The sequence below is a fragment of the Crinia signifera genome, chromosome 6 (genome assembly GCF_055691185.1).
Source record: "Crinia signifera chromosome 6, ASM5569118v1, whole genome shotgun sequence".
NCBI classification, from domain to species: Eukaryota; Metazoa; Chordata; class Amphibia; order Anura; family Myobatrachidae; genus Crinia; species Crinia signifera.
The window spans coordinates 133,481,417-133,509,030 of record NC_139222.1 but is presented as its reverse complement, the minus strand read 5'-3'; the positions used below and the strand labels follow the sequence as shown (position 1 = coordinate 133,509,030).

Here is a 27,614-nt window from a genome sequence, read left to right as displayed (position 1 = left end):
TTTGTAACTCTGTAGATATCCAATTGCAGGACACTGCATTAGCCATTATCATATCAAGTTACAATTTAAACCGTGCTAATGTATCATTAGTTAAAAGTTCCTACACATCTGTATTTTCTAGTTGTCAAGCACATTCCTTTATATATATGCCGCAAGGTCCTGAACGACCACTGCTCGTCCTTGTTTGCACTGCGAATAATAATGTCCTTCCATTTGCTTAGGTCATTCAAAGCAGCCCTCTCCGCCTGATTTAAATTATTGTAAGGACGTATATCCATGTATAGAAGATCCTGCTTGGTCCATCATTCTGGAAAAAGTTCTAATTGAGGCATTGGGGGAAATTTACTAAAGGAAATGGAAATTTGTAAAAAATAGGTGTATTTGTATCCAGAAATACACTTATTTTTGACATTTACTAACCCTGAAATACGGCAATTCGTATTCGTATTGATAGCACATCAATACGAATACGAATTGCCGTATTTTTGGGATAGTAAATGTCAAAAATAAGTGTATTTCTGGATACAAATACACCTATTTTTACACCTATTTTTTTACAAATTTCCTTTAGTAAATTTCCCCCATTATAACTCACTGGATCGAATGTCAATCTTGGTTGGATACTTTTTAATTGATGAGGTATTTTATCTGTATGTGTATTGATGTTATCCATGCTTGTATCCATGAAGTGTTCTCTAAGCTTTAAAGAATGGTTAAATCTAACACTGTCAACTTTCCATTGGATCTCATAGTGTTTTACTGTTGGAATAAACGATAGGCCTTTAGACAGTAGTTGCACTTCCCTATTGCTTAACGCGGTGGATGATAAATTAAAGATGAGTTGTTTTTCTACCACTTTTTTGTAGCTTGTTTTGCCTTTTGTTTTGGCTGCCTCACCTGTTAAACCTGAAGAGGCTTGGTGAATGCCGACCTGGTCTTGACATCAGTTGTTATAGATGAGGTAGATGGTTCTATCTCACTCGCTGAAGTAGTGGAACCCTCATAGTCCGTAACTTGCCCATGCATTCTACTATATTTCCTTGACAACAGATTCCTAAGCGCCATTGCATTATTTTCGCATTCTATATCTACAGATGGAGCCCCTCTCTTTCATTCTCAGCGCTCGCCAGAACCTCCCCGCTGGTGAGCACTGGCGGAATGGGACTCCATCAGACTAGGATGTGTGTGCGTCTCACACGCACGTGCATCCCAGTCACTCGGCGGCTGGGTGGCGTGACCCTGCCCATCTTTGCTTCAGGGAGAAAGGCAGGGTTGGGGGGATTTAGGCCGACGGTGGGGACCGGCGATGGCAGCGCGGGAAGTGGTGGACAGCAGTGGTGAGCTCCATCGGAACGGGGCGCATTAGCGCCTCGTGCGCGTGTGCCCCCTTCCGATGGCTGGTGACGGCTGGAATCACCAGCCCCTGCAAGGAAGAGGCCAGCTCCATGTGTATATATATATATATATATATATATATATATATATATATATATATATATATATAGAAGCACTCACCCTCCTTGCAGAAGGTTTTGGGTCCAATGTAGATTTATTTAAGGCATGAGATGGTATACAGACACGGCCCAACAGCCGTTTCAGCTGATATTCACAGTATTCCTCAGGGCCCCTTAGGAAGACTGTGAATATCAGTGGAAACGGCTGTTGGGCCGTGTCTGTATACCATCTCATGCCTTAAATAAATCTACATTGGACTTCTACAAGTGTGTGCCAGTTCTTCCCAAAACCTTCTGCAAGGAGGGTGAGTGCTTCTGTATCTTTACATTACAGGACTGTGCACCACAAAACGTGAGTTCTTTTATTTTCAAAATTGAGTGACTTACATGACCTATATATATATATATATATATATATATATATGTATATATATATATATATATATATATATATATATATATATATAAATATATGCATATACATTTTTTTGGGCAAATAAGGCAACAGTCTGAAGACTTCCATAGCAATGCAAAAACAGACTTTTTTAAGTGTCATATTCAGACAGCTTGTTACAATCCCACAGTGGTCAGCACTGTAGGGATGATATTACCAGTGACATTGGATGGAGCTCTTTGACTGGTATCTTTACTAGGGATGTGCATCGGGCACTTTTCGTGTTTCGTGAAATGCATTTTGGGTCTGTATCTCGGGCAGTGTTTTGGATATGGATCTGTTCAAAAACATCACTATTTTCGTGTTTTGTGTTTTGTGTTTTGTGTTTTGGTTTCAGATTTTTTTTTTAAAGCATAAAAACTGCTAAAATCGCAGAATTTCTGGGTTTTTGCTCCTAAGCTATTATTTACCTCAATATCATTAATTTCCACTCATTTCCAGTCTATTCTGAACACCTCACACCTCACAATATTGTTTTTAGGGCAAAAGCTTGCACCGAGGTAGTTGGAAAACTATGCTCAGCCACACAAGTGTGCGGCACAAACATGTGGCTCATTTAGAAGTGGCACTGCAGTGGCAGACAGGATGGCTGTTTGAAAAACTAGGCCCCAAAAAGCACATAATAGCACAAAGAGAGGTACAAGATGCAATTGTCCCTGGGCCCACCCACAATAAAAGAAGCAATGATCAAAATAGCGTATCATCTAATAACGAAAACCGATCCATAAGATAAACTGGTTGCTCAGCTCTGTGATTATTACCTCGTCTCGCAATACATTGCCGAAGCAAGAAGTGGAGCGCAAACAGTTGTATGCAATTAAAGATGAGTCCACTTATCTTACATATCAATGACTCTCGGCAGTGGGATTAATGAATGGCGATGCAAGATGGAATTGTCCTTGGGCCTTCCACCCACCCTTATGTTGCGGAAATAGGACATGCACATGTTAGCTGATTTTACATTATTGGTTGATGGGTATTAAAATACATATAGCCAAGGAGCAGCGGATGATTTGGGCAGCACTGAGATCTGCTCCAAGCTTCCAAACGAAAATCAGCAACTTTCTGTTTTCCAGCAAGTTAGGCGAGACTTACAAGCTGACTTACAAGCAAAGTTTAATAAATGATAACCCCACTATGTGGCTTGATCGTCCAATGTCTACACGTTTGCAACTTTCTGTTTCCAGCAAGTTAGGCAAGAGGAAGAAATACACAAATACATTGTCAATGGCCAAGGGTTTCTAACCCGGTTGGAAAAGACAAGCCAATGAATGCACAGAGGAAGATGGCTAACTATGCTAAGCCACACAAGTGTGCGGCACAAACACGTGGCTCATCTGGGAGTGGCACTGCAGTGGCATACAGGATAGCAGTTTGAAAAACTAGGCCCCACAAAGCACATAATGGCAAAAAAAGAGGTACAAGATAGAATTATCCCACCCACCCTTATGTTACGTAAAGAGGACATGCACACTTTAACAAACCAATAATTTCAGCGACAGGGTCTGCCACACGACTGTGACTGAAATGATTGGGTTGTTTGGGCCCCCACAAAAAAAGAAGCAATCACCTCTCCCTGCACAAACTGGCTCTATAGAGGCAAGATGTCCTCCTTATCCTCCTCCTCTGATTCCTCACCCCCTTCAGCATGTACTTCCTGATCCTTACAGATTATCAATTCATCCCCGCTAGACTCCACAATCACAGGTCCCTCTGTTGTCCCTGGATGCAATTGCTGGTCTTCATTAAAATAATTAATCATTAATTTTAATAAACATCATCTCCACATTTTGCGGAAGCAACCTCCTAAGCCGATCACTGACCAGGTTCCCCGCTGCACTAAAAACTCTTTCGGAGTACACACTGGAGGGGGGACAACTCAGGTAAAATAGAGCCAGTTTGTACAGGGACCTCCAAACTGCCTTTTTTTCTGCCAGTACAGGTATGGACTGTCTGACATATCTACTTGGATGCTGTCACCAAAGTAATCCTCCACCATTTTTTCAATGGTGACAACATCCAATCCAGCGACAGTAGACACGTCAACAATCGTTAGCAGGTCCCTTAGTCCGGACCAGATGTCCATCTCCAAACTCCCTCCTGTCTGCCCTGCATCCCCGCCAGCGGGTTGTGTGGGAAATTGCAGCTGTTTCTTCACAGCCACAGGTGAGGGAGAAATTGAGGGAGGAGCTGTTGCCATGTCATGGTCTGCTTCAGATGACAATCTCCTGACCAGCAGGTCTTTGCACCTTTGCAGACAAGTATCTGCCGGAAACAGAGACACAGCATAAGCTTTAAACCGAGGATCGAGCACAGTGGCCAGAAAGTATTCCTCTGACTTTAACAGACTGACCACCCTGGTATCCTGGCAAAGCATATGGAGGGCTTCATCCACAAGAGCTACATGCTTTGCGGAATCACAACGCTTTAGCTCCTCTTTCACTTTCTTCAGCTGCTTCTGCAACAGCCTGACCTGGGGAATCACCTGACTCAAGCTGGCAGTATCAGAACTGACATCACTCGTGGCAAGTTCAAATGGCAGGAGAATCTTGCACAACATCAGCCTCCACTGCACTTGAGTCAAGTAGGCATGGATGGCCTTTTGCTGCTCCTCCATCCTCTGCAGCATATAGAGGGTGGCGTTCCATTGCGTCACCACCTCTTGTTTGAGGTGATGGCAGTGCAGGTTGAGGTGTTTTTGCTGCTGCACCAGCCTTCGGCAGGTAGTGGCAGAATGCCGAAAGTGTCCAGCAATTTTGCGGGCCACCGCAAGCATCTCCTGCACGCTCCTGTCACTTTTTAGGAAATGCTGCACCACCAAATTTATAGTGTGGGCAAAACATGGCACGTGCTGGAAATTGCCTATATGTAATGCCTGCACAATGTTACAGGCGTTGTCCGACACCAAAAATCCCCGGGAGAGTCTAAGTGGGGTAAGCCACTGCGAGATGATTTCCCTCAGTTTCTCTAAGAGGTTGTCGGCGCTGTGCCTCTTACTGAAACTGGAGATACACAACGTAGCCTGCTTTGGAAGGAGCTGGCGTGCAGGAGATGCAGCTGCTGCTGTTGCTGCGGAAGGCAATGCATCTACCCAGTGGGCTGTCACAGTCATATAGTCCTTAGTTTGCCCTGAACCACTTGTCCACATGTCCATGGTTAAGTGGACAGTGGGTACAATCGCATTTTTCAGGGCACTGAGGACACTTTTTCAGACGTCTCTGTACATGCTTGGTATCAATGGTATACAATGGTGAATGAATCCTTCAACCAGCGCTCAACATATAATAAGGAAATTACTTCCCTTTTTTTCCTCAATTCTCCTTGAGACACTTCTTGCTTTTCACAATAATTTCACAATTGGTCACAATAATGCTGACCATTTACTCCTCAGTAATTGCAGCAGATGGTGCATAAACATGAAAAAGATAGGGAAATATCATCACATAACACGTATTGATATTTTAATTCACAATCGACATATTAAAAATACAGGGAAACATTATCATAAAATCATCAATCCCATAAAATGTAAACAGGCACACCATTAAGTGACACTGTGCATAGGTTCAAGGAAGGGTCGGTACCAGATGGTATTGAACTGCCAGGATGTGGAACAGTTCAAAACAGGCATGAAGCAAATATGGATCCCGGGGTCACATACAGCATACAGCTCTGTTGATGAGATAATTCTCCTTCCCGGTCCGACTGCACCTCACAATGAAAGAACGAGAGGCCTTGGAATTATGCCTTCATCATGGTGAGCGCTGGTTGAAGGATTCATTCACCATTGTATACCATTGTTTATTGTTTGGGGTCCAAAAGAAAACCCCTAGAATTTGTCCTTCCTAGCAGCTCATATTTTGCGCACTGTGGTGAATACTATACTTATTGCACATGCTTGGTATCGCCTGAATAGTGAAGTGTAATCTAGACGGGATTTGGTACCAGGGACACAATACCTCCATCAACTGCCTAAATCTCACTCCACTAATGGTGGACACTGGATGCACATCTAACACCAACATAGCTGTCAAGGCCGCAGTTATCCGCTTTGCCATCGGATGACTGCTGTCGTACTTCATCCTCATGAAAAATGACTTTTGGATGGTCAATTGTTTAGTGAAAGACATAGCGGTGTTACGACTTCCCCTCTGGGACAATGACCGACTCCCAGCATCAACAACAGCAGCGGCAATAGAAGGCGTACCATTGCAGGATCCTCCGGAGGAATCCCGGATGGAAGAGGAGTCAGTCATGACAGTGATATGGCCTGCAGGACTACCTCCGATCACGATGGAGGAGTAAATTGACGAGGAGTGACTTGCTGGTGTGGTTTTCAGGTGCTTGGATACAACTGGATCAAGGGATTTAGGTGTCCCTGGACTGATTAGGGTCCTCGACACAGTTGTGAACTAAACTGTGATGTTTGAACTAACTTCAGTTGATGCATAAGCGAGGATGTCCCTAGCTGACCAACGTCCCTACCCCTGCTTATTCCAGCTTTACATAAGCTACATATGGCAAGACAGTTGATGTCCGGATCTGTATAAAAATAATTCCAGACCAAAGAGGTGGATTTTTTGGTCTTCTGCTCTGCATGGTGATGGCCTTTTGCATCCCATGGACAACAACTGTCTTTCCCGGTGCTTCATTTAAGAAAACCACATCACCATCAGCAGCATCCTCCTCCTTATCAATTTCCTCATCAGCGCCAGCTACATCAATTTCCTCCTCCTGGTGTACAACATTGACATATGCAGAGGGCGTGCTGCAAATGGTGGAAGGAGCCACCTCTTCCTGTACAGTGATAGGAAGGTCAGGCTTCGCAACCACCAACACCCTTGGACTCTCCTTGGGGATTTGTGATACTGTGTCTTTAGAAGGCTGAGTTGTTTGCTGTCTTTTTGTTGACAGCTTAACTCTCTTTACATTTCTAGGGGGGAAGAGGAGGACAAGGAGGATGGCTGTGATCATTGTGTGAAGCTGGACCACTAGTCAAGAACATAGGCCAGGCCCTTAGCCATTCCTTGCTACTCCGTATGGTAAATGGCATATTGGCAAGCTTACGTTTCTCCTCCAAGGATTTACATGAATTTTTTTATTAAATGTACTCAACTTTGCCTTTTTGGATTTCACAAGCCCTCGATGATGACATTGGGCATCGGCATTGGCAGACGACATTGATGGCATTTCATGTTCTATGTCTTGACTAGTGGGAGATGCTTCAGCACTTGGAGGAAGGGGTTCTTGTACTATTGGAGCCTCCATATTTTGGTTCTCCATTATCTTTCTGGAGTACAGTCACACAGCAGCAGACACAGAAAAATTGAAAAGGATTATTATTGAGGAATTTAAGTCAGTAACCCTTATTGTCCAAAAAAATGAGATTGATTATTTTGCAGCACCGAATATTTTGCAGCACCAGCGCGCACACAGGTGAGGTGAGACTTGTGTAGTACCCTGTCCCAGCTAACAGTCACATAGCAGCAGACACAGAAAATTTAAAAAGGATTATTATTAAGGAATTTAAGTCAGTAACCATTATTGTCCAAAAAAATTAGATTGATTATTTTGTAGCACCGGCGTGCACCCAGGTGAGTTGAGACTTGTGTAGTACCCTGTCCCAGCTAACAGTCACACAGCAGTGGACACAGAAAAATTTAAAAGGATTATTATTTAGGAATTTAAGTCAGTAACCCTTATTGTCCAAAAATATTAGATTGATTATTTTGCAGCACTGATTATTTTGCAGCACCGGCGTGCACACAGGTGAGGTGAGACTTGTGTAGTACCCTGTTCCAGCTAACAGTCACACAGCAGCAGACACAGAAACATTTAATATGATTATTATTTAGGAATTTAAGTCAGTAACCCTTATTGTTCAAAAATATTAGATTGATTATTTTGCAGCACTGATTATTTTGCAGCACCGGTGTGCACACAGGTGAGGTGAGACTTGTGTAGTACCCTGTTCCAGTTAACAGTCACACAGCAGCAGACACAGAAACATTTAAAAGGATTATTATTATTAAGGAATTTAAGTCAGTAACCCTTACTGTCCCAAAAAATTAGATTGATTATTTTGCAGCACCGATTATTTTGCACACTGGTGAGTTGAGACTTGTAGTACCCTGTACCAGCTTACAGTCACACAGCGGCAGACACAGAAAAAAAATACTTTAAATGGATTATTAAATATTAATCTATGAGGCACAGGCACAGATTACAGGTTAAATTTACTACAAAATATCACATGCGCAGATGCTGTTATACTAGTACTAGTAGTGCCACAGACAGTCACAGGACTGGACTAAAGAAGAAGTGTACTGTACAGTACATGGAGTGACTGTGTATGTGCCACCTAGTAGTTCAACATTACTAGTTGGTGGTAGGGACCGGAGGACAGGTAAATCAATCTATATGAGGCACAGGCACAGACTACAGGGATAAATATATAATATACAGCACAGACTCTGTCAGTGTACTACCACACTACACTACACTAACCCTAACACAGTCAGACTCAGCAGGTTGTCACTATCAGCAGTGTAGTAGTTAAAACTACTACACCACGTAGGTTGCACAGCAGGGTGGGGGGGTAGTTAAAACTACTACACTACACAAGATGTCACTATCAGCAGTGTAGTAGTTAAAACTACTACACCATGCAGGTTGCACAGCAGGGTGGGAGAGCGAGCACGCGGGAGGGTGCCAGGTTAAGACTGCCAGACACATGCACACTGTTCAATCTCCTAGACTGGAGTGAACATGGCACCCGCCCGGCCATCCTTATATAGTGACGGTGTCCGGATCTTGCGAGATCCGACAGCGGGATCTCGCGAGTGCCGGAAAGACGTGCTCCGAGTCTGGGCGGGAAAACCCGAACAGGCTCGTGAACGTGTTCAGATAGGGGGTGTTCGGGAGTATCCGGATTCCCCTAATCTGAATGCACTCATCTCTACATGTGTGGTAACCATCCTTCCAGCATTGTATTTTTTGATACGAGCATACGCTTATTACTGGTACCTGCTATAATTGCATAATTGAATAAGAAGTTTAACCACACTATGGAGCACATACTTTCTTTTCTCTGTTCTATCTATAGATAGATAGATTTAGGATATTGGAATAGGTGGCACTTGTCTGGTCTTGTGAATGTATCAAGTATTCGACAGGCAAAAAGCACCAACTGACGTCAATGTCTCAACAATAGTTGTGAAATAAAACTGAAACTCTAACATCACTTGGTGCTTGTCATCTGTTGAACAGTGGCGTAGCTAGAAAAATTTTTCCCCCCTTCCAAAAAAAATTCTGGTGTCCCGCCCCATGTAGATGTAAGGAGCGTGACCCGCTCATTACATATCCACTGGGCGGGGACCCACTCATTCAATATGCACTGCACTGGGTCCCTGCTCATTAGATATGTACAGGGCAGGACCATCTCAGCGCTCACTGCTGCCTAGGTCACCTGTCAGTTCAGCCAGCAGCGCCAACCATAGACCCCATTGGCGCCGCTCCCCCACGCCACCGCGGGGTATGCCACATATGTAGCAACGCCACTGCTATTGAATACTTGATACTCTCAAGACCGGCTGAGTACTGCCTATTTCACTATCCTGCATGTTGGCCACGCAGTTGATCTAAAGGAAGGCACCATGGTGGGATTGAGTGTCAGTTTACACAAACATGTATATATTGTAGTAGATTATTTGATTGGTGCCTGCACCAACAAGATGCAGAGAAAACTGACTGCGCATAAAATCACGTCCCTCTATGGAATTTCAACAATTGCAATAATGCAATGACACCATTAAGGGCCCATAATTAGCCCATATTGATCAGATAGACTATATTATCAATTGTATTATCAATTAGGGCAATCAGCCCAAAGAGAGATACAATGCATGTAGTAAAATAAAATTAAATATTGAATTCTAACTTAAAGAAATTAATAAATTAATCATACAAAAAATCATACAAAATGGACAAAGCAATCATACACAACTCATATAAAATGACAATAAAACTTCACTCTCAGTTATGAACAATAGAGGACGCTTCATTATTTGTGCAAGTTGGTTAATATTGCAAGAAAATGGAGGAAAGAAAGTGTCTCTGTATTGGTAATTTTTAGTAGTACTTTCTGTTAGTATCTATGGAAAACACTGGATGGAAGATGGAGTCCCAACTGATCCATATAGGTTAGTGATTAGTGATTAGGTCTGTTAGTAGAGCACTTTCCATATAACATCACAGATGCAAAGCAAGGAGAAGTTGGTTAGTATATTACCACTCCTTAACAGCGGCGACAATGCTACTGCTTATCAAAGGAACATACTTGTGGTCTGAGCAGTAAAAGTTGTTATGCTATCCCCAGGCTGGTTAGCACTGTCAGTTCTGCCTTCTCAGGGTATGCAAAGGGAGGTACTGCTGTCCACAGAAATAAACTGGTACCAGAATAGTCAATAGTAAGTTGCTAACGCGTTTCCCTGCCTAATAGTAATCAGCTGTTTCCTCAGAGGGCATGCTAATGCTCTCTGAGGAATCTCTGCACCACTAGAAAAGTGACATTTTTACATAGAGATTAGCTGTATGAAGCCCAACATGTATAAATGATGGATTCAGTTTAGAAACTTAATTGGCCATTAGTATATGCAGTGTTCCAATGTCAATCTTCAACAGTTTTCCAAACTCTGGTAAAACTACAGTTTCACCATTGGTGCTTTAAATGCTTCCCAGTATGTTTATGAGACAGGTATATCATGTAAATTATGTACAGTAGTATACATATTATAGATTACAGGTTATTAACCATTTGAGTGACTAGGAAATTTGTCAAAATAGGTGTGAAAATTGCCAAGCAGTCCTTTTTATTCATCATAAGGACCTGTAATGTTTACCTTATATAGGAAATATAATCTTTTTTAGACAACATTTTGTATTTGAATTTATATAATAAATGTGAGCGACGCTGGCATTTTTAGCAGATCTTTTTTACTTCTCTCACATAGATGTTGTTACTCAAGTGGGTTAAGCCCAGTTCTCAGAACCCAAACAGTTCTTGTTTTCCAGGTCACACAAAATTGCAAGTATAATAATTAGCAGCACCTAGGGATCTTTTGCAATGTGTCAGTGAGTAATGAGTGCACCTGTGACCTGGAAAATGCTAACTATTTGGAGTCCTAAGGACCAAGTTTAAGAACCACTAATATACTGTACATAACCTCAAAAGATGAAAAAAAAATTAGCTTGGTAATTATGCAAGTGAGTAGAGGGTCCAGTGTGAAGCGGGCCCTCTCATCTGAGCAGCGGGCCCCCTCCTCTGAGCAGCTCACCTGTTAGCATCTTTCCTTGTGTGCCAGTAAGAACATCCTCCTTCACTGCAGTACAATCTCCCACTGATATTTGGGCAGATGAAGAATATGCACAAAAGAGCAAAGACTCTGGGACAGTGATGAGTCTTTGCTTTCACTGCATGGTGCCATATTTCAAAATATTACTGGGAAGATGGTGCCACAGATAAGGAGGGACCGGCCTGCCAGTACAAATGTAATTATATTCTCGGTTCAGGGTGTGCCACGCTGAGCCCTCCTGGACCCAGGGGCCCTTATGTGCCACACACAGTGCACCTATTATAAATGCACTTATAAAGTACCCCAAATACTTAACATCCCATTTACTTTAGTTCCCCTGTGCAATATGTTAACTTAAAAAAAAAAAATTGTCTTCCTGCAAGTTCATTACAAATAATGATTATAGAAAACTCAATTAACTAATTTCTCTCTAAGTGTTCTAAACATGTGTAAGTTCCATGTACTCCACCCTTTAATCATGCTACATTAACAGGACAAACAACCACCAGTAAGAAGACCAGCGGCTAGAGTGATGCAAGTTGATTAACAATGGTAATTGATCCTTGCTGAACACAGTGGCAATAACTTGGCAAGCAACTCTACTGTTTGAAAATAAATCATTAAAATTAAGAAATGACACACCCTATGAATCGCATATATAAGGCATAAAACTGTTCACTTATCACACTTTCCAAGGGAGCTGCTTTTTTTCATCTGGAAAGGTTGTCATTTTGCTTAAAAATCATGTCTTTCAGACAGACATCGCGGTCAGGAGGCTCTGTCTCAGGAGGCTATGGTGGAGGTGCTGGTGGTTTTGGTCATGGTGGAGGAGCTAGTGGGGCAGGCTATGGAGGAGGTGCTGGTGGTGGTGCTTGTGCATATGGTGGTGCTGCTGGTGGATATGGTGGTCATGCTGGTGGTTATGGCGGTGGTCATGGTGGTCATGGTGGTGGAGCTGGTGGTCATAGTGGTGGAGGAGATTTTGCTGGTGGTGCTCATCATGGAGGAGGTGACAGCCTACTCTCTGTCAATGAGAAGCAAACCATGCAAAATCTTAATGATCGCTTGGCTTCTTACTTGGATAAAGTCCATGCATTGGAAAAAGCAAATGCCGACCTTGAGGCTAAGATTAAGGCATGGTATGATAAGAATAGGCCTGGTGGTGCTTCTGGAGAAAAAGGAAAAGACTACTCTAAATACTACACCATGATTGAAGATCTAAAGAGTAAGGTAGGTTTAACAAAATGACTTTTATTGTTACAAAAAAACTGATCATTTTATATTTTTAGAATAAAACAATGACATCACCAGCATTATACCTACATCAAACCTTAACATGAAGAGCTTATAATTATTGCCAATTAGAATATACTTGCACTCTTGTTCTGTATAACCAATAATTTCATCAGACTCGGGGTGGAAGTCCATTCCTGATTTTTATAATTGACTTGGGTGACTTTTAGGATAAAAATTTTAAAACATAAAGAATCATTTTAAAGTACAAATTTTGAATGAAAAATATTGTTGTTCCAATGTCCTGACGCGCTTCCTTTACATCCGGTCTATGATGTCATTGTTTAAGTGATCAGGATTTCTATAACTGACAAAGTCATGTGCTAAAAATGCCATTTAATAAACATACAAAGGGGCATATTTACTAAACATCAGATTTTATACATGATAATTACAATGTTGTATTGCATCTATTCATGGCAGTAAAATCAATAATCTTACTCCTATAAGATGGGCTGGGGCCATTGCGCACATATGCAGTAGCTCATAGGTTGCTATAAGATAACACAATCTGAAGGCAGTGTTATCAGTCACGGCCAAACTCCTGAATGTCTGGCATTGCAGAACTTGGTAGATCTGACAGTTTTTCAGCTCCTATAGAAACCTTATGGTGGTTCCTGTTGAAAATGGAGAGACTGAGCTAATATTAGAGATATCTGCTGTGGTTCCTCCTTTTTACATGTAGGATCCTTAAAATTTGTGGGAGAATGGCTTTTTGGGGATATGTGACAAATATTCAATTATAAATATGGCCAAAGGGAGTACAGGTCATTTAGGAGTATGATAAGCTTTTCACATGACTGTACAGCAGTGATGGCTAACCTTGGCACTCCAGCTGTTGTTGAACTACACATCCCAGCATGCTCTGCTACAGTTTTGCTATTTGGCCATGCTAAAAATGATGTAGGGCATGCTGGGATGTGTAGTTCCCAGAACAGCTGGAGTGTCAAGGTCAGCCATCACTGCTGTACGTCATAAAACAAACGCCCATATAAAAACAGCTTTTTTTAAGAATAATGTATTAAATAAAAACTGTAAATATATGATTTGGAGTTTTGTAGTTAATGTAAAGTATTTTGGTGACTCACTAAATTGAAAACTCTGGTATGTAAAGAAGCTTTGTCATTTGGACCCATCATTCTATCTAATTCAATACATATGGTAAAACAACTATAATGGTAACATATCTCCCACAGATTGTGAAAGCTACCACTGACAATGCAAGCATAGTATTGCAGATTGACAATGCCAGGCTGGCTGCTGATGACTTCAAGATGAAGTAAGTGTGATATTTTGGCTGTTAAGTTTACAATATTGAATGTCAGTCTGTGGTATATGTGGGTATCACACTACAACCAAGGATGGACCTGAGGCAATGGCTACACCTTAGAAGTTAGAACACTACCATGGGTATGAAATGTTCTTGTCATTATTCAGGATGCAGAAATGTCATTGTGTGAAATGGTGCTTAAAGCCGTCCGGCCGCCCCTCTGAATACCTGTCCTCCACCGTTTCCTGTGAGGGGCTGTGTAACAAAGACACATCCCCTCATATGGCGCTGTTGCAGGAGAAATCATTTGATGGTCTCAACTGACTTTTATTTGAGGGCACCAGGACGAAGACAGGACTGGCAACTGATGTCATATGTACCCAGGGGAACGCCTAGCTTTTTCATGGGAGTGGCTAATAAATGCTGGGTGTTCCCATGGCCCAGTGCCACCACCGCCCCAGTCCACCCACATCCCTCTCTCCCTCCCTGCTGCAAATGGCCTGGCGAGTGATTAATCGTCTCAGCCATTCATAGGCGGGGTTTGCACATGTACGGAAATGCGCATGTGCAAACCCAACCATCGGGGCAGGAACCAATTTTGATCACTACGTGGGATTCAGAATCGGCCCCTTAATTAGACCAACATTATGAACAGGATGATCAGCTCTTAAAAGTAGAAACCCATCTTTTTTCTACCATTATCATGGTAAATAGACCCGGGATACTGTGAATGGAACTTAAATTTCTTGCCAGACACACAGTTACTGTATGGGAACCTGAATGATGTAAATAATCAATGTATGTACTCCATAAGAAGACCTAAAAGCCCTTCTCAGCAATATCATTTAAAATATCACCCAGTGTGTATGACCCTGTGACTTTGGATGCTAACTCTGAGGGACACTGGGAGACTCATGCACTGGGCAGTGTTTTAGCCAATTAGATGCAGGCACAGATGAAAGTCACGGACCAACTGCATGAATATTGGTCTAAGTTATGACTTAGAATCAGGCTCTCAATGAGCTTTGCAACTAGTGCTCAATTATAGCAACTTGTCTAAGAGAAACATTATCCATCAGTATTTTCTATTACAATATATTTACATTTCATATTAATTTGTGTACATCTGTTTATCCTGCTACTGTAGGTATGAGAGTGAGCTGGCACTCCGCCAGAGTGTAGAGGCTGATACCAATGGCCTGCGTAAGGTCTTGGAAGATCTGAAATATTCTAAGTCTGACCTGGAATCCCAGTTCCAAGGTCTAACTGAGGAAATTGCTTCCCTGAAAAAGAATCATGAGGATGTAAGCTTAAAGTACATCTCCTAACATTCCTTTGCCATTGGGTTATTTATTATATTAATAAGCAAAATCTGTTTTTAACTCTGTAGGAGATTAAAGGATCCCATGGAACAGGAGTGGCCCAAGTTAGTGTAGAAATGAATGCCACCCCTGGTAATGATCTGACGAAGGTTCTAAATGACATGCGGGCGCAGTACGAGGCCATGGCTGAGAAGAATCGCCAAGATGCTGAAGCCCAGTTCAACAAAATGGTAAGAGCATTGTTAGAACCTATCCTCATAGGGATGTCTTAATGTTCATAGATCATGCAGATTGTGTGCTACTTAGGACTTGCTTAATGTAGGTGCTTTGACATGACAGGATGCTAGCATAGATTGTGATTCTGTGACAAAGCAAAGGCAGCTGTGACTGACAGCATAAATATATGTACGTATAGAATGTAAGCTCTAGCGAGCAGGGCCCTCTCTCTTCGTGTGCTTTACTTAAGATATATCTCTGCCACTGTTCTAATGGCATCAGTGTCCGCTGCTACAACTGTCTTTTATTTACCATTTACTTGTCATAATTTGCATTTGTACTGTAAATCCCTATTTTCTTGTTTTGTTCTTTTTGATCATCTCTGTATTGTCAGGCGCTGCAGAACCCTTGTGGCGCCATATAAATAAACGATAATAATAATAATAATAATGATAATATGAGTGTCTGTGCTGTAATTACAAATACATACTGCCTACATCTTTAATGGGTACTGACTAAAACTGTATTTTTTCTCTCGAAGAGTGAAGGTTTGAAAAAAGAAATATCAACCGCCGCGGATCAAACCCAGAGCAGCAAGAGTGAATCCTCTCAGCTGAAGAAGTCACTTCAAGCCTTAGAGATTGAGCTTCAGTCCCAGCTTGCCATGGTAGAGAGCTAAAAGCAATTCTTCATTTAAGGAGCTTTTCATCCTCTGTGTAACTTTCCATTTATTGGACCGTACAAGTTATCCTACAACTTTTACTGTGACTTTCCAGTTTCTTGAGTATTATCTTTTATATTGCAGGCAAAATAGTTTTTTGCACTGGCATTAAAAAGTATTCTATTCTCAGGACACAGTTGTTTCCAATTTTTGGAGCACGCCATAAGCATTGTATCCTTGGGTAATGGAAGTACTTTGATTATATAAAGACATGTAGTAGCTAAAACCCAACAGACAGATGTAATAACTAGTGTGTTGTAAAAGTTATATCAAGTAGAAATAATCCCTGTTTTGGTGCTGTTGAGCATGGAATAAATCCACATGGTTAAGTATGATGCTCTCTTTTTGACAGAAAAAATCCCTAGAAAATACATTGGCAGAGACAGAAGGACGTATCTGTCATCAGCTTGCTCAGATCCAAGCTCAAATTTCTGGCCTTGAGGAACAATTGCAAGAGATTAAAATGGATATAGAGTGCCAGACCGAGGAATACGAAGAGCTGCTGGACATAAAGACTAGATTAGAGGCAGAGATTGAGACATATCGTAAACTTCTAGAGGGAGAAAGGTAATAATAATTATCAAATTACTTTTATGCTGCGTGTGTTTTTTAAACTGCTTATAATAACTGTCCTTCATTAATTTCAGTGGTACTGGACAAAGTGGCTCCGGGAAAGATTCAGGAGCAGGACAAAAAATTGAGCAACCAGACAAAAAAGGTAATAATTTTCTATAGCCCTTAAAGTGTTTACATTGTAACATGTATGATACCTCCCAACTTTTGAAGATCTGAAGGAGGGACACTCCATGCACCTGAGGCACGCCCCGGAAGTTTTGGGGTTGTTAGTTAGCGAAAAGGGGGCATGACATATAATCACAGCCCTTCCGTGAGGCCACACCCCCATTTTTGCCACTATGGGGACATGGCTAGCGGCTCTATGAGCTGCTGACCATGCCCCCAGCCCCTAAGGCTCCCAGCTGTTTTTGAACTACACATCCCAGCATGCCCTGCATCAGTTTTGCTATTTGGCCATGCTAAAAATGTTGCAGAGCATGCTTGGATGTGTAGTTCAACAACAGCTTGGAGCCAAAAGATTCCCCATCCCTGGATTAGGCTGTCCTCAGTTTTATTTTGGAATGTTAGTGGTATGCGCACTGCACATGATTGATATATTCTTGTCTTCTTTAAGCATCTGTAAGGACACAGAGAGTGACAAAATATATTGAGACACTTGTGGATGGAAAAGTTGTTGGAAAACGAGAAGTTGTGGAAGAAGTACCAATTCCAAACTAATCACTCACATCACCAGAAATACTGTCAACTCAACCAAAATGGAAACCGACTTAGTTCACTAAGAAATCTTTTATAGCTATTCTACTTCTTGTATGGCACTATATCAAACTGGAGGGTAAATACATTGTGCAGATCAAATGTTACCAGTGCATCCTTTAACATCTTGTTGGAAACGTTGTTATATTCTCTGTAATACTGGTTTGTAGCTGACTCTTTTACACGTCAGTGGCTGATAGTTCAGTAGCTCCCATGATCATGCACCCTGTGTCTCTCTCCATTACTATGGGCACCTTCAGCATACTTTCTATTGCTTTGCATGTTTGCAAAATAAAAAAAATTCTTATGCAAGTTACACCTGGTCATTGTCTTGGTCATTGTTCATTGGCACTGTATATACAGTAGGTGTACACAAGGATGATGTGTTGTTTACACTACTGTTGATAGAAGGCGGCCAACTTAATTGATACAGATTGCTCCCCTACACTCCAAAATTGACAAATATATACAGTATATGAATGACGAATATATTCTGTACAGTACAAAATGGTGACACTATTGAAATAAACTAAAATAATAGTAAAATCTGCGGGACAGATGTATCAAACTTAAAAAAGTGATCAAATGGAGAGTGATAAACAGCCAACAAATCAGCTCCTAACTGCCCTGTTACAGTCTGGGTTTGAAAAATGACAATAAAATAAATATATACAGTAAGGGAGAGCTGATAATCATAATAAATGCGTATTTATCAAGAACATGAAAAATACATAAATGAAATCCCCAATATGATTACTAATGATCATTAGCAGACTCTGTTTAGCATATAATTATTTAATAGAATTTATATAGTTTAAAGACCTGAAAGCAGAATTATTATTAATTAGATAAATAGCAGCTTTTCCAGGGGAAATTTTAACTCCCTTGGGTGCTATGCACCACCTCCAATATTAAGTATCCACAAGTACAGCAGATACTGATAAGATTATCAATAAATATAGATGTACTGTAACAAACTGCAGTAAAGAAACCGCTGTATGGAATACCCTCTCCGTAACTGAAAGAATAACACAGTATATTAGGCATTAAATGTCCATTGTTATGTACTCTGTGGTAAACGGACAGCAAGAACACCTTTAGATCTGCTGTATTGAGTCTTCCAGGGACTCGCGGCAATAGGCGGATTGTGATACGATGGTGAGAGTGCACAGGGGAGCCTAAACCTGATGCACCGCAAGCTGGTGGCTTAGGAGTGGCTAGCTAAAAGAAGAGAAAAGGAAAACAGTGCATGAGTTGTGAATGATGGACAAGATTTTAACCCCCCCCCCCCCCCCCCCCCAAAAAAATAGTGGTAATAATTGTAACCAATAAAAGATAAATGGTAATAAAATATCAATGCACTGTAAGAGACACATGTACAATAAGTACATAAAAAATCAATATAGAATATATATCTCCCTGTAGAATACAATAAAATTTAATAATACTGTATATTGGCCTGCAATATAAAGGTACAGAACACGGTATAATATATGGAGGAGGTAACCGAGCACCCCGAGTTAACACTTGTTTGGTACCTTAATTAAAAGCTGGATTGGATCCACTGAGTGTAATTAACTGTTATAAATTGCACTTGTCTGGCACCTAATAGGTACAAATGTGGGCTCCTAGTCTTTAGGTAATGAATGATGCTTTCATCTGTAAAGATGATGGATAGACAAACCGCATTCTCCCCATGATGGACACAGAGTGTGGCTGTCAGGAACCAGAGGCCAGACAGCAGCATTAGGCTGCCACAACACAGGTGGCCATCACAGCCGATGGTACCTGACTGTGCAGTCAGCAGGTAATAACTTTGAGGAGATGTCGGCTGGCAATGGCTGGCGGCCGAAAAGCTGGTAGGTGCCATTGGGAGCATTTGGCAATGGATGGATGGCAACAGCCAAGTGGGTGGCGTAGAATGCAGCCAGCGGACTCCAGGAGCTGATCAGTTTAACATTAGTGGAGCAGACACATGGGATTAGTGTCTGAGTGTTGGATAAACTTGCAAACCAATATCGGTCCTTAGCGCGTTTCGTCACGAAAAACATGACTTTTTCAAAAGGAGTGGCTAGCTGCCTTGGTTTATGCGGTCACCAAGGAAAGAGAACACCTGGCTGCAATAAAGAATAAAGACACGTTAGACATTTCTCCGCCATCTTATAGTGGCGGTTTCCTCAGAAGGTTTGTAGTAAGTCCATTTGTACTGATATTTAAGGCTCTAAGACAAGAGTTCTCAAACTCAGTCCTCAAGACCCCACACATTCACATTTTCCAGGTCATCCGGCAGGTGCACAGGTGCATTCATTACTCATTTACACATTTTACACAGATGGAGCTAATTATTTCACTTGTGGGGAGACCTGCAAAACATGCACTGCGTCCTGAGGACTGAGTTTGAAAAACTGTGATCTATAAGACCAATCACTCATCAGCCTTAATTAGTAATCATTTGTGGTGAGGGTAATCAGGATAATGGGTTTGAAAAATGACAGGTACTGTAGGAGCTGCTTTATCTTTTTCATCTGGACCTTTAATAGAGAAGATGCCTAATTGTGCAAAAATGGGTTTATATAATATCAAGTGAATGGAAATCAGGGGTTACACTTGTAATTTGCCGGTCTGTCAAGTGGGCTTGATGCCTATTATTTTATCCAAAATTTCACTGAAAGTTTTCTCTGCTACAATATAAACAAACGGTATGCTTGAAGGTAATTCAGGTACAATGGTGTACTTTAGACTTTAAGGAACTGCCGAATGCACAGAATGATGAAGATCATATGCAGGGCCAGGGATAGGGTGTTCAGCACCACCTTGCAAACTATACATTTGTAGGTGACAGGCAGTGGGTGATTCTGGGGCAATGTGTGGGGAGAAACAGTGGGCGACACTGGGGTGAGGCCTTGGGTAACAGGCAGAGGGTGACAATGAGAGGGTGATTAGGAGAGGCAGTAGGAGACAGGTAGTGGGTGATGCTGGAGAGAGACAGTGGGTGAAAAGGAACAATCAGATATTTAGAAGGAGTGGGTGATGATGGCAGGCAGTGGGTGACAAGAAGCAGGTGAATATGAAAGGCTGTAGGTGACAGGCAGTGGTTGACACTAGGGAGAGGCAGTGAGTGACTTGCATTGGATGATACTGGGGAGAGACAGTGGGTGATGCTAGGAAGATAAAATGGGTTACAGTCAATAAGTGACAGGCAGTGGGAGAAGCTGGGAAAAGACACTGGGCAGGATTCACTGAACACAAAATGCCGTAAAAACCCAGTTTTCTGGGTTTTTACCGCATTTTCATATGCAGCAAAGCCCCACTGCAGGGGCTTTACTGCGGGGGGTTACGCCAGTTCTAGATGGAAAAAAGTTTTTTGTTTTTTTTCTAGATACCTGCGTATCTGAAAAAGGGCGCCTGTGTGATTCTGCCTTGCCAAGCTGCAACAAGAGAAAGGGGTGTCACTGCCTTATAGGTAAACGACATGCAAAAGGGGAGTTGCGCTACACACTGAATAAAGGTTATGCACTGTTAAAAAGACATTTATTTTACATAAACACAATTAAAATTAGAAAGGTGTTTTGAATAGCTTAAAAATAGCTGTATATAAAAATTTGGACAAGTAAAAAATTGCTGCAGTTATTTGTGCACGTTTCAGTAAGATTTTCAAAGTCACCTTACATTCAGGTGTGTCCCGTTCCTTTTTGGGCCCAAAAGGTGTTGTAAGTCCTGAAATCAGGTTAGAGTCAGGAGTATGTGGTAACTCTCCACTATGCTTCCTCCAATCGGGGTGGTTTAGTTGGCTTTTCCTCCACAGGAATGGATTGGCAAGACGGAGGACTGTGGGATCATGTATCGGCAAATTAGAGAGGTGGCGTTCCTCCACAATAGATGGCTGTGCCTGTATAGCTATCCTGTAGTTCAAGGCTGCACAGTTTGGGAACAGTTGCAACTCCACTACTCACATGGCACCTGGAGACACACTCTTTTGTTCCACAGTTTTCTGAGTTTCTGACAGCCTTGTTTAGAAATCCAAGTTGCTATCTGTCCACAGAAAGGCGAGCACAGCCTCTAACAGCCGGGTGAGGGTTCCCGGAGGGAGGGGGACCCGCTGCACATCGCTGTCCATCCCCTTTATGTTAATAATCGCATATGTTACTGCATATGAGATTATTAACAATGCGAGTGCTGGCGATGTGCGGCCGGGATTATTAAAGAATCCCGCCCACTGGGTGATGGAAATAGGGTAGAGCGTGATAGGCAGTGGGTGATAGAAGAAGTTGACAGGCAGGGGATCATAGGGAAAAGCAGTGGGCAACACAAATAGGGTGACAGAAGAGAGAGGGTAAAAGACATTGGTTGATGGAGAGGCAATGGGTGACAGTCAGATGGTGACACAAGAGAGACAATGATTTGGAGAGTCAAAGTGATAGGTAGAAGTAGAAGGTGAAAGGGAGAGGTTGACAGGCAGTGGGTGAAAGGAAGATAGTGACAGGGAAAGACAGTAGGTGACAGGTAGAGAGTGACAGGACATGGAGGGTTATGAAGTGAGGATGACAGGGGAGACAGTGTGTGACAGGAGAGCGGAAGATGGGGTGATGCAATGGGAAGAGTGGTGGCACATAGGAAAGGAAAGAGGCTGCTGCAAACAGAGGATGTATAGAATGGTTGGTGCTGAGAAGGAGCAGAGAGATAAGTGCAGACATGATGGGCAGAAAGGCTGGTGCAGAGGAAGGGAAGATAGGCTGGTGCAGACAGAGAATGCACAGAGAATCTGACATTTTGTGGACATTGGGGCAGATGTATTAAGCTTTAACAAGAGATAAATCCGAGGGTGATAAGGAGAGATAAACGTCCAGCCAATCACCTATTAACTGCCATGTTACAGGCTGTGTTTGAAAAAAGTCAGTAAGGAGCTGATTGGCTGGACAGTTATCTCTCTATGGGCGAGATTTACTAAAGGGAAAATGCCGTAAAACCCCCGTTTTACGGCATTTTCCTATGTATCAATAAATGTCCGCAGCATTTTCGCTAGGCAGGGTATCGCCACCCTCTGGCTTCTTTCGCCGCCCGCCGTACGCCGTCCGCGCGCCCACCCCATCCCGTCCTCCTGTGATCATCTCCTCCCCCTGGTGTGACAGCCGGCAGGACATCCGGCTTCTGGGGGGAGGAGGAGACACAGGGGGACGCTGGCAGCCTCCGGGAGGTGACGGAGACCCCCGCAGCCAACATCACAGGTATCGCGGGGGTCTCCGTCACCGCAACCCGATGCTGGGCGCATATGTTAGTACATATGCGGCAGCATCGCGGCGGCTGCCGTGCGAAGGGCGGCGATGTATGTTAATACATCCCGCCCCTTATCACACTTGAATTTATCTCTTGTTAAGGCTTAATACATCTGCCCCAATATGTGGCCAGATCTTCCTCCTCAGAGGAAGATCTGCGAAGCGTACCCCGGCTGACCAAGCCGTGCGGACGTCTTCTGAGCACTGTCATAATTGTTTTCTGTGTAATTGTTTAATAGGTCCTTTTCAGGACTCTAATGTACCCACTGTGCAGCACCGTATCCAGCCTCAGTTCAGCCGCTGTATTGGCTAGTGAACGCTGAGCTGCCTTGCAGTTTGCATCCCTAATACAGGGAGACGCTGCTAATGGCAACAGCGTGTCATTTCATGAGTAGTGGTTAATGTTATTCTATGGATTAGACCTGTTCTCATACAGACGCTTTACAATTAATCCGTTTTGGCAACTGAATGCAATAGCTGTTTATTAGCAATCTGTGCCCGCAGCTATACAGCACGTAGAAATTGGCCACATTGTAATTTTAACTTGGCACCAGACCATTCAGATAGCAGAAATCTCAACCAAAACTAAGTGTTCGATTGCCTGTGACATTCCTCTTATCTTTTATGCGGCATCTATGAATAGTATACTTATTGGTGCCTCTGCACTGTAAGGGATTATAATTGCCGGCATCTCTAACTAAAAGCTCATTTGAATCACTACACATTAGCGTCTGTCTGAACAGTACTACACTTACAACTGATACTCTCTTGTTATGCAAGCATACAAAGTGTCATTAACCATTGAACTACTCAGGAATCTGCAGGACCCATTAAACAATTGACACAGACCTCAATAAGACTTTGGAGACACCCTCTCCTATATATAGATATTTAAGAAACTATTTCTTGAAGGAAGTAATTGTAAGGTGTTGCCTATTATATTAGGTTATTATCACACATGACAGGCAGTTGCTCTTAGACCCCGCATGTGCATTTTTAAATTGCACTGTATCCACTTGTGTTTATGTTATATGTTGTTTGTCATATTTCGCAGTTTTTAACCTATAAATAATAAAAGGTATATTTTATGACTTTTTTCTTGTAACTGGTGCACCACCAATGACAAACCTTTCTCTCTCCAAGTATCCATGTATGAAAAGGGGCATGGAAACTAGGGACTCAAAAGTAATTATGCCTCTGTACAAATCATTGGTTAGTCCGCACCTCGAATACGGAGTACAATTCTAGGCCCCACACTATAAAAAGGACATCATAGAATTAGAAAAAATCCAAAGAAGAGCAACAAAGTTTATTAGGGGAATGGAGAATTTAAGCTACGAGGAAAGATTAAGCAATTTGGGACTAGTTACACTAGAGAAAAGACGTTTAAGGGGGGACATGCTCAATATGTATAAATATATTAGAGGCCAATATAAGGAACTGTCAAACACACTTTTTTCTGCTAGAAAGGAATTTAGGAAGCGAGGGCACAAGTTTAGATTAGAACAAAAAAGATTTTGTTCATCTAGAACAGTGTTTCCCAACCCTGGTCCTCAAGTACCCCCAACAGTGCATGTTTTGCAGGTCTCCACACAGAATCACAAGTGCTGTAATTAGCTCCACCTGTGGATCTTTTCAAATGTGTCTGAATAATGAGTGCACCTGCTGGGTGACCTGGAAAACGTGCACTGTTGGGGGTACTTGAGGACCAGGGTTGGGAACCACTGATCTAGAAGAAGAAATGTCTTTACAGTCAGAGCAGTCAAACTTTGGAACTCTCTTCCTGGAGAAGTGGTGTCGGCAGCATAGGCGAATCTAGAATTATGGTAACGCGTGGTCCCAGATCTAGATACAACAGCAGGGGGACCTTTGCGCGGTGACGCCGCGAGGCAAAAAGGGGGCGTGGTCTCATGGAAAGGAGGTGTGGCATCACAAAATGGGGTGTGGTATTACACTTTAGACCTTACACAGTAATGCCCATTACACATTTTAGCAAACTCCGTAATTCCCATTACACATAAAGCCACACACCGTAATGCCAATTACACATAAGGCCACACACCATAATGCCCATTACACATTGTGCCACACATCATGATGCCCATTACATACTATATAACAAACCGTAATGCCCATTACATATTTGCCACATAAGTACTGCTTACCTACATGCTCATTGCTAGGGGGTTCTTGCTTGATGGCATCATAGTACCCATTACACATGATGCCGCAAACCATAGTACCCATTACACATGATGCCGCACACCATAGTACCCATTACACATGATGCCGCACACCATAGTACACATTACACACGATGCCGCGCACCATAGTACCCATTACACACGATGCCGCGCACCATAGTACCCATTACACATGATGCCGCGCACCATAGTACCCATTACACATGATGCCGCACACCATAGTACCCATTACACATGATGCTGCATACATAATGTCCATCACACATGATGCTGCACACATAATGCCCATCACACATGATGCTGCACATATAATGCCCCTTACACATGATGCTGCACACCGTAATGCCCCTTACACATTAAGCCACACATTATGCGTAATGCCCCCACATACCGCCACTTGTAGTGTCCCTTAAGCAATGCCCCCAAAAGTGCCACTGTAAATTTTTATATTAGCCTTCTCTGCTGCTGCAGCGAGAGATGGAGAGCGGTGCAGCTGCTTCTATGGGGAGAGAAGCAGAGCGCAGCTCAGAGCACGCTACCACTCCCCTCCTGGTGTCCCCTCTAGCCAAGTGGACATTTGAAATATTGTGCGCGCTGTTGTTGTGCGTGACGTCGGGGGAGAACGCCGGGCGCCGGCACCACATGATTAAAGGGGGGGCGGCCTGAGGTGAAAGCGGGGAGAAGTATTGGAGCGGAAGCTGCAGGGGTGACAGTCATTGACAGCTGGGCAGAGAGCAGGGGGCTGCCCGGCTGTATTCAGAGCACTGCAGGTCACGGCTGTTTGAAATAATACCCCTTTCACAACAGAAAATGCAGGGATTTACCTGAGAATATGGATGCATTTTCTGGTGTGAGGGGGAGAGACAACCACTCCCTTCGGACCACCCCCTAGATCCGCACCCCCGGACCACCCCCTAGATCCGCCTATGCATACTATATACCCAGCCTCCCCCTCCCCACCCCTTATATAACATATACCCATTACCTCCCCCAATACCCATTAATATACATAAATGCCTACCACCCTCGCCCACACCACATATATACTAATGTATATACCTAACAACCCCATTACCCTTTCCTCCTCTCACCCACACACAGTCCTTATTTATTATTTACCTTAACCACCCCACATACACCCCTTATATATTTGTAGATTACGAGGCCATGCAGTTTTTACCTACAGTACGTTTGCAGGCTCTGGTGTGGCCGGGGGATGTTCCTCCTTAATTCAATGCTGATTTCTATGTCTGCAGGGCCCAGGGCTGGAGGAGGAGCCAGGCCATTGTGATGCACATCAGTAGCGCACGCAGGGGGGGTTTCTGAGTACCCAGAAACCCCCCCCCCCCCCCAGGGCCCTGAAAGCTGAGGGTCCCCTCTTTCCATGGGTACGAGAATTTTAAAAATCGGCCCTTGGAAACCGGAGATATCTGACTTCAAAGCAGTGGTCCCCATCCAAGCCTGATAATTGCTCTTCCCAGTCAGATATTTCAGGTTCTGTCTGACTTAGAGTTTTTCTGAGGATACATTCCAAAAGCTGGGACTCTCCCCCTTTGATGGACACTAGTAGCTTGTCTCTACTGTTACCAAAACCAGAGATATCAGCCTTCCAGCAGCTGGTTACTGCTCCAGCTCCACACACCTGGTATGTAGTTTTATATCCTCGTTGGCAGATTGCTCTGCCTCCTGAACTCTGATCCCCTAGTCCCAGTGGCGTAAGTTCGTCCCAGTTGCCCGGAGGCAAGATAAATATTGGTGTCCCCCCCCCCACACACACACACACACACTGCACCTTACATACAGTAAATAAATATATATATATATATATATATATATATGTATGTATGTATATTATTTATATTATGTTTAAAAATAAAGAAACTGTGACTTCTATGGTCCTGCTAGGAGGCAGAGTCAGCCACAGAAGTGATATCAATGGCTTTCAATTAACTGATTCAAAATTGCAGGAGAGGAGAGGTGCCCCCTTGGGAGCAGGAGCCCGGCGGCAGATGACTCCATTGCCTCCCAGAGTTCTGCCTCTGCCTAGTCCCCAATACCATTTGGTAGGTGGGATTCTCTAGTTTTTAGTTCCATTAAAATCTAATAAATCTATTTCTGGGAACTGGAGATATCTGCAGTCAAGCAAGCTGTCCTCCCACCAGAAAATTATGAATAATAAGCCCACTCCACTATACACCCCTCCTCTGCATATTAAACATCCTCTACCACCCTGGAAGTTATGTATCAGGGCCCCTTCATTCAGCCCAATGCCCCCTTCTCCCACACCATCTGTGCAGTAAAGGTGTAATTAGTGGAAATTACTGATCCAGGCCCTACATGCTGAGTGGGTGATATAATACCCCTACCACCCGGGCGGACATCAAAGCTTCTCCCACCCCTACCGCTGGAGGATCGGTAGGTGCCCCAATACATTGCTATGCCCAGGGGTCTACACTGCTGTTGACGCCCCTGTATGTATATATATGTGTGTGTGTGTGTGTGTGTGTGTGTGTGTGTGTATATATATATATATATGTGTGTATGTATATATATATATATATATATATATATATGTATATTTATTATTATTATTATTATTATTATTAATATACATTTGGTCTATCTATAATACTTTAACTGACCCGGCATATACTGGGTCACCTAAGTGTCCATCTCCGTGCTTTGCTCCGCCCCTCTGGAAACCCCCTTCTGAAAATCCTGCGTT

At 42.8% G+C, this 27,614-nt stretch overlaps 1 protein-coding gene across 1 annotated transcript; it reads left to right on the top strand.

Moving 5' to 3' along the window:
• The first annotated feature begins 13,755 nt into the window (after positions 1–13,755).
• Positions 13,756–17,617, top strand: LOC146007080 (keratin-3, type I cytoskeletal 51 kDa-like). Its single transcript, XM_083145461.1, has 7 exons — positions 13,756–13,833; positions 14,972–15,128; positions 15,215–15,376; positions 15,904–16,029; positions 16,436–16,650; positions 16,731–16,801; positions 17,273–17,617. The coding sequence occupies exons 1-7, from the start codon at positions 13,829–13,831 to the stop codon at positions 17,374–17,376; spliced, it is 840 nt and encodes a 279-aa protein (XP_083001587.1). The 5' UTR covers positions 13,756–13,828; the 3' UTR covers positions 17,377–17,617.
• Positions 17,618–27,614: the final 9,997 nt, after the last annotated feature.